This window comes from Lolium rigidum, chromosome 4, assembly GCF_022539505.1.
Source record: "Lolium rigidum isolate FL_2022 chromosome 4, APGP_CSIRO_Lrig_0.1, whole genome shotgun sequence".
NCBI classification, from domain to species: domain Eukaryota; kingdom Viridiplantae; phylum Streptophyta; class Magnoliopsida; order Poales; family Poaceae; genus Lolium; species Lolium rigidum.
In genome coordinates, this window is record NC_061511.1 from 252583515 (window position 1) to 252591994 (window position 8480).

The 8480-nt window shown below is 42.5% G+C and overlaps 1 protein-coding gene across 2 annotated transcripts; it reads right to left on the reverse strand.

Annotated features, from left to right (window-relative positions):
• Window positions 1-311: 311 nt before the first annotated feature.
• Window positions 312-6251, reverse strand: LOC124707522 (histone deacetylase 8-like). 2 transcript variants are annotated; one of them, XM_047239181.1, is made up of 3 exons: window positions 5925-6251; window positions 4984-5564; window positions 312-994 (listed from the first exon to the last, which is right to left on the reverse strand). In XM_047239181.1, exons 1-3 carry the CDS (start codon window positions 6205-6207, stop codon window positions 713-715), a joined length of 1146 nt encoding a protein of 381 aa, XP_047095137.1. In that variant the 5' UTR covers window positions 6208-6251; the 3' UTR covers window positions 312-712. The 2 variants fall into 2 exon arrangements, with proteins under 2 accessions (XP_047095137.1, XP_047095136.1); XM_047239180.1 differs by having other exon boundaries at window positions 312-1015.
• Window positions 6252-8480: the final 2229 nt, after the last annotated feature.

Consider the following 8480-nt stretch of genomic DNA (forward strand, 5'->3'; position numbering starts at 1 on the left):
AAAAGAGCAGCTGCTTCAGCGGAAGTAGCGTTATCCATGAACTGAGAGCACGAGCCAGCAATTTCCTCCCCCCTCCCATCACGTATATAGCACCTGCAGCTCCTGTTCCATATGTGAAAAAACAGGCATCAACGGACAGCATACAACAGAAATATGGTCGATGAGAGGTGTGGGCAGATATATATGCTCTCTTCAACGGACAGCATGTAACAGAAATATGCTCTGTTCAAACAATGGAAAATGTGGTAATAACGGGTAAACATACTTCCTACAAGAGTGATAAAAGCATATGTCTGAAAAATTGCCGCTGGTTGCTGTCCGAAGACTTTTACTATTTATCAAACTGCTCAAGGATTAATAAAAATCTGACTACTTATCTGTATCTCCTTTTACGGACAAAGTTTACATGACAAGTTAACTATAAGCATACATTTGTCAAAAAGAAAAAACTATAAGCATACAGATAAATGGCTATCTAGAAATCTTGGAATACTAAAACTAAATGTTGGCAGCGAGTACCAATTGACATCCCATGGCGAACCTAGACAAATACATGTACAATAACCATGTGACCAACAATACAGGAATCAGGGGTCTAGGGAAGATGCATGAAAATCTGGAGCTTCCCCTTTCCGCTATGATTGCAGATTATGGCATGATTTTAAATCAAGGCTGTTCACCGTCGCATAACATCAAAGAGACGTACGCACTTCTAAATGTCCTTCAAAAAGGGAATGGATTCTTTCCAGCATCTTTTCATGACATCGACTACTTTCATGGTATATTTCTCATCCTCTGGATAATACGCGATTGGGTCATCCAGCAATGGGGCTTCAAGATTCAGAACACCTTCTAATGTCGCATGCAGACAATATGCTGAATAAGTGATGTGGTAACCCCCTTCCTGGACAATCAGTATTTTCCCATCGCTATGCCGATTAGCCATGCTCCTCATTATTTTTCCAATTCTCCTATAACCATCCATGGTCAGGCACTGTCTTCCATTTGGATCAAACTGCATCGGACAAAAATCACAATTAGTTAGTCCAATAGACTCATATAGTTCTTTATCATGCAAAGAAAGAACATGGAGTAATACAGTTTAAGATAGGAGGCTATCATTCATATATGGTCATTTCAATCTTCAAGGTATAATTGCTCCTTGTTAAAATATATCATCGCATATCTCCATCAGTTCTGACTTTTGGGTGAATTAGTCAGTCCATCAATTGAATATGGTATTAGAGTCAGAAGGTCTCTAGTTCAAGACCCGGCCAATGCACTATTGAATAAAATTAGTTGCAACCTTCATCGATCCCACATGCAAGGCCTAATAGAGCCTAGACGTGACGGAGAGTGCTGAAATATATTGTCACCCTTACCTACCAGTTCAGACTTTTGCATCAATTCAATATGGTATCAAACCCAAGTGGTCTCACTTCTTAAGGTATGTCTAGCCTTGACGTGAGGGGAGTGTTGAAATATATCGTCTACCCTTCTCAATTCAATAGTCCTCTTTAATTCAATATATTTTTTCCACCCAAGATCTTAGCGTCATTGATGGAAATGAGATTGAAGTCAAAGTTTTTGGTGTTCTGCACTAGCATTGGAAGGCGCCTACACTCTCAATTAATAATATCCTCTACGCTCCTAGTATAAGGGGAAAATTAATTTATGTTTCCGTTTTAGATGATGAACATTATGGGTGTAAGTTTGGAAACCATAAGTGCATTACTGAGTTCAATGATATAATACAGGTCTTGCTATCAGGCATAAGAGGTTGTCTTATGGCTGTCATGACTGACAGCAAGACCAAATTATTATCATTAAACTCAGTAATGCACTTATGGTTCCTAACTAGCACACAGTGTTCATCATCCGGAAATCAAATTTCCCCTTAAACAAGGAGCATAATGAACATAATTAAGCAGAAGAGTGTAGCCGCCTTCTAAGGCTACTAGAGAACACACCGTAGCTTCAACTTCAGTGTTCTTCCCATTTGCAATCTAAAGATTTTTCTCCCGCTTCTTATAATCCGCTTCTTATAATCCCACAGAAAGCACACCATGTAAGAAATTAGTAACATGCACGATACAACTGATTCAATGCACCAAGTATTAGGGGAAATCAGCAAAAAGGACTCGTCAACAAATAAATAAATTATATCATGGCCCTTTTAGCAAGCCACTTCTTAAAGCTTGCACAGTCCTTCAATATCTATCTCCCCTGAGGCTTATGTCCCTTTAACTTACTAGACTCGGCCTTAGGAGAGAATTGAAGCTTCTTCTTAGCCTTAAAAGGCTCCCTTGGTGCTTCCTCTTAGTGGGACTAATGACATTAACTAAGCCTTATGTCCTCTTGCCATTATGCATTTCCTCTTCCTCAACCCAATAGCTAATGAAGTCACTGATACTCCACTTTTCCTCATGAGTATTATAAATTTTCTTTAAAATGCTAAACTCACTTGGTAGTTAAGTCATAACAAAGTGAAGAAGAAAGCCATGAGAGAGCCATGTCCATTCCCTTAAGCTTGGCGGCTATATCAGACATGGAGACGATATGATTCCTTATGCCCCAAACCGTAGCATCCTCATAATCAGGTACTGGCATAAGTCTTCGAGGAGTCTTTAAACTGCTCCTCCAAAGGCCAAGTACGTCTTAGCATCTTTGAAATCAGGGATTGCTCCCCTTATTCCAAGGGAGATGTTGTTCCTAATGATTATCAGACTATCAGTGACGTCTGGTTTGACCGCTCCCACTTCTCAGCCTTAACAGCATACTCCTTTTTCTCAGCATAATGCATCACTAAGACTAGAGGGTGCTCTTGGAGCATCCTCACGTAAGACAAGCCACAGCAAGTTGGAGCAGTGAAGCATTGCAATCGCACACTCATAGGGTGCTCTCTGGAGCTGTATTACAGATAGCTGGTCGGATATTAAATCAAGTTCCCACTTAGTCAGCACCCCAAAACACCTTATGAATGCTGGACTGACAGGAAACTCACTTTCAATTATTTACTATGTGTGGGGTTGTCCTGCTGAGGCTAGGATTTTTAATCCAAAACTTAAAAAATTAGACCCTAAAATTGTGAGTTGTACTTCATTGGTATCCTCTTCAAGGAAAGAGGTGTCACTTTAACTGCCTAGACAGACTAAGTTCGTGGAAATGACTATTCTTAGAAAATGCATAAATGAGTGGGAGCTCACAATATCGGAAGATAGATCTTGAGAAATTTGGGCTCATGTCCCATTAGCGATTATCCAAGAGCTACCATTCATTCCCACATCTCCAATTCTAATACTGGAGATGCAGAAAATAAGAAAAAAATGGTTTTAAGGAAAATGAGCTTGGACAATCGCATCTACATTAAGATTAAAGGGGGCAAGTTAATAATCCTGGTTCTCTATGCGGATGATATCCTTTTGGCTAGTAGCGCCAAGAATACGCTACATGACACCATGGGGTTTTCTCTACTCAAATTTGATATGGAAGATCTTGGTGATGCCTCTTACGTTTTATGCATTGAGATTTACCAAGATAGGTCGAGAATGCTGAGTGCTTAAGAGATACAACATGCAAAACTGTTCTAGCACGCATGCTCCAATTGTTAAGGGTGATAAGTTCGGTTCATTCCAAAGCCCAACTAGTTCGATTAAATGAAGGCTATTCCTTATGCTTCAGCATGCTCAGTTTGTACGTGCCCTCACTTAGCATTCGTTAGTGAGAGCTTGGCAGATTTAACTCAAATCCACTGGAAGCAGTTAAGATCTTGCGACATCTGCAAGGTTACTCAGGGTGTGTTTGGTGTGGCCAAACTATACCTTACCAATTTATTGGCTATAACCAAATAGTTGGTATGTGTTTGGATGGTTTCCAATTCGCAGGGCGTGCCAATGCCCCACTAGCAACTTTAGTTTTTTTTGCCAATGTTAGCCAATTCATGGCAAGCAAGGCATCAACCACAATTTTGGCTAGCCAAATATTTGGAAGGGCAACCCTGGGCATAAACCAAACACACCCTGAGTGCACACTTTGCATGGTGTGCTAATACTAAGAAATCCAAATGAAGTTATATCTTCACCCAGGTGGGGCCATTTCATGGAAAAGCTCCAAACAACCTCTTATGGCATCGTCTACGATGCAAGCTGAGTTTGTGGTATGTTATAAGGCTACCGGGTAGGCTGTATGGTTTTAGAACTCCATCTTGTATTTCAAAGTGGTAGACGGAATTTCTAAACCACTCACTTTATACTGTGATAGCAAAGCCACAGTTTCTATTTGAGTAACAACAAACCGACGGGTGCCACCAAACGACATCGACAATAAGTATCACATTGTGAAAAAATAGAGTCTAAGATCAAATTTCCCATTAAGATCGGGCATATTAGTACTAAGTCAATGCTCACAGATCCACTTACCAAAGGTCTATAATAAAAGGGAGCCGCAAATACCGCAATCTCACACAATTCCCTCTCTCCCGATAAACTCCAAACTGATCCAAAGCTAGCGCAACCCACAGGCCTACTCTTCCATGCTGCAACATCACCAACCAAGTCCCCACCGCCAAAAGACTACATCTTCGTTCTTTGACAGTGATCAATTTTTTTTTACGCAAGATAAGTGTTAACTACAATTTTACTTATCTATATTTTACAATTGTAGAAATGTGCAACTACACACGATTTAGCAAGATAGATGGATAAGGCCTATTTTTTCAAAAGTTAAGCAAAATGAAGTTTAAACAAACTGAAAAAAAACTATCATGAACTATGATATTATATAGATATCATCTGAAAAAATATTTCATCATGTATCTAATGGTGTTGATTTTCTGGATTATGCATGTTAATGATTTTATCTAAAAACTTGGTCAAATTTAAGTAGTTTGACTTTTCGAAAAAGAATATAAGCCTTATTCATTGGAATGGGGGTATTAGCACATGTTATGAACTAAGTAGATAAGAATGCATAAGTGCAACTTACCGCGCTAGAATCTTGGCCAATGACAAAAACCAGAAGCTGAGGTTGAAACTTGTCAATTGCTGGGACAACCAATTGATTCATTGCATATTCATACCCTGCATCCCCACTTCCATTAGGCAAAGGTATGTTGAGATTGTACCCAAGCCCCCTGCCTTCACCAATCTCGTCAGCCAAGCCACTCCGTGGATGTGACGGACCCCAAGATCCATGATTCATATGAAGGGAGATTGTGAGCACGTTGTCCGTCCGATAGAAGCCCTCTGCTGTGCCATTCCCATAGTGCACATCTACATCAACAACGGCAACCTTTGCGCAGCCTGAGTCTAGAGCCAGCTGCACTGCAAGCCCAGCATTGTTCAGAAAGCAGTAGCCGTCGGCACGGTCCGGTTGCGCGTGATGGCCAGGGGGGCGGACCAATGCGTAGGCTATCTTCCCATGCCCATCTAGTATGTGCCTCGCCGCAGATAAGGTCGTTCCAGCAGCCAGAAGCGCCGCGCCCCATGAGCCGGGGTTCAAGAAGGTCCCCTCGCATAACTTCTTGGCCCCAGTGGCGTTTGCTTGCACCAGCTCGTCAATGTACTCTGCCCACCACAAAAGATCAAGGGTCAGTTGGGAACACAGAAGTTCGTAGAAATTTTAAAGGAATTTCATTCATTCCCCCACATGAACATGAAAATGGGGCCTAAAAGTACAGTATAGCAGACTTCTATTGCAATGCAAACACCAGCTAACTGTACCACAGCACAAAATCGAGGTGATTTAATCAACAATATGACTGGCAGGCAGATTCGAACTCTAGGTTAGATAGACTTCCAGTGCAATGCCAACACCATCCAGATGTACCACAACACAAGTGGAGGTAATTTAAACAAGATCAGCAATATGACTGGCAGGCAGATACGGACTCTAGATTCCGCGATGAGATTTGGGGGCTGACCGACCTGGGGTGTGGAAGGAGAGGAGCTCGCTGGCGTGGGCTGGGCAGCCGGAGTGCCAGGAGAGGAAGGGCGCGATGGGCCCGCGGCGGAGGATGGAGAGCATGTTGCGGACGCGGTCGGCGTTCTCCGGGTGCTGGTCGAGCACGTCGAGGAAGCCCGGGTCGCGGCCCGAGTCGAACACGCCGCGGCCGGCGTCGTGGGCCAGCATGCCCTCATGCCAAAACACCGCCAGACTCTCCTCCGCTGAAGGTCCGTCAGCGGCCGCCGAGGAGGAAGAGGAGTCCATCAGCGGCGGCGGGTTTCGCTGTGGACCCGACCTGAAGACTTTTTCTTGAGAGAGATACAGAGACTGGAGTTCGCGTCTCGCGTCGACTTTTTTTTTACTGGAGTTCGCGTCTCGCGTCGACTTGTTCGTTAATACTGTAGTAGTAGTATACTAGTATGGGCTAAAATGGGACAAGCAAGGACGCGCTGGGCTTCAAATGTGTAAAGATTCTGATTGTTCCGGGACCTGGGCCTGTACGATGAAATGGGAAGAAGAAAGTCATTCAGTTCTCACTTACCCTAAAAGGAAAATATCAATTCTCATCTATAAAAAAACCTAAAAGTAATACTCGTATGAGCGGGATATGGAAACCTAGTGCCTCTCCTCCAAAACCTAGTGCACCCACCACCTCCGCCATCTTTACAGTTTGGTTCCCCTCACATCTGATCGACCTCGCCGGCCTCACAAGGATGAATGACCTGATCTATGTGTGAAGTTTTTAATAAAATTGCTCTATCGAATCTCTAATAAGATTTATTATAGATTGGAGTGAGTACTATTTTTAATACATTAGGTTATAGTTTTGTTAGCCGTCCTTTTTTGTTGGGTCCCCGATCAATGAAAATGGCATCGTCTATAATAAATGATTTTTGATCCTTTGATTGACTACGAGATTTCCTTCCCAATGCCAATGGTAGTGCTTTCTGATCTTAATCTGTTAGATTAGTGTAGAATTTTTTTCTTACGGTTCCGTGAGGAAGTTTGTTCTCGCAATGTTTGCCTCCTACTACCTCCTTTTACAATGGGTGAAATGTACTTTTGACTCCCCAGTTTTGTTGATCGGTCTGTTCGGTTGCTTTTTCCAGTCATACTCATAGTGGTACTCTTGATATGTCAATCTAGATTGACTACTTTAATGGATGCACCAGTGCACGTAACATTGGTGTTGCAGCTTAAATTAAAATTATTGGTGAACCTTCGTTGGTTTGGTATTTTCTTTATACAAAATTATGTCATGAAATAAGAAAGAGTTTAAAGATGTTGAAGATATGTTTATGTTTGTTTGAACTTTTTTTAATCGATGGATATAGTATATATACTACCCCATCCGTTCTTCTTTATGCTACGGTCTAGAAAAAATTAGACAAACCAGCAATGCATTTATTATTACTAATATTCATACTACCTCTATGGCTCCATCCCAAAACGTAAGGCTTATATTATTTTTTAAAAAGTCAAACTATGTCAAGTTTGACTAATCTTTTAACAAAAATAATTAACATGCAAAATATGAAATTAATATTAATAAATAGATGATGAAATATATATTCGTATGGTATCTATATATTAGTTGATAATCTGTTCTAAAAGTTTGATCAAACTTTACCTAGTTTAACTTTTCTTAAAAAAACATAAGTCTTAAATTTTAGGATGGAAACAATCAATCCAAAAATACTCCCTCCGCTCATTAAAATTTAGATGTATGTACGGAGCCAATGTCAAGACTGCCGCATACAGAGACGCATCAAAATTTGGATGTTACCCTACTCTTTGCCTCCCATGATCTAGCTGGAGACCCAAATGCTGCGTCATTCCTGTCGGCGTGCAAGAGCATCTCCAGTCACGTACTCTAAAGTCATTCCCTAAAGATTTTTAGGACGCGCCGGATATTTTAACGTTCCTAGTCGCGTGTCTCAAAGTTTCTTTCCGCCGCACGGCCTAATACGTTGTCCGGCGCCTCGAGTCCGTTCCCGCTTCACATGCTACGGGCGAGCCGGACAGAGCGAGAAAACAGACAGGTATCCATCTTTCGGCGACCAAATCCAGAACGGTTGGTTCCCGCCTTTTATTTCTCGTCGAGCCTCCCCTCCCGCGCCTCCTACCCCTCCGCCGCCGCTCGATTTGCCGGCCGTCTCGACGGTTAATCTCTCCTGAGTCGAGCACCGTCGTGGCGGCTGGCTCCCTCGCCGTCCTTTTCGTCGCCGCTTCACCAACGGGTCATAGAACGCGACGGCAAATCCGCCCCTCCTCCACGCACAGAAGGTGTTCGGCGGCTTGTCTGGTAGGCGTGACAGGACGATGTCCGTTGCCTCCTCTGCCGCGGATGAATTTTAACCATTTGTTTTGCTTCAGACATGTACAGAGAGTTTAAACCCTACTTCAAGCTGAAGCACAACGCTGTTGACACGGACGGGTTTTCATCGATACATAATGCACCGCTGCCATGAGGATGCTTGCATACGGAGCACCTGTTGATACATAGGACGACTACCATCACATGAGTGAGTCTACTG

Coding starts and splice junctions, on each gene's coding strand:
- LOC124707522 (XM_047239180.1), bottom strand. CDS start 6,207: ATGGACTCCTCTTCCTCCTCGGCGGCCGCTGACGGACCTTCAGCGGAG. Junction 5,565..5,924: donor CCTCTCCTTCCACACCCCAG/GTCGGTCAGCCC, acceptor TGTGGTGGGCAG/AGTACATTGACGAGCTGGTG. Junction 1,016..4,983: donor TTGGCCAAGATTCTAGCGCG/GTAAGTTGCACT, acceptor TGTCCGATGCAG/TTTGATCCAAATGGAAGACA.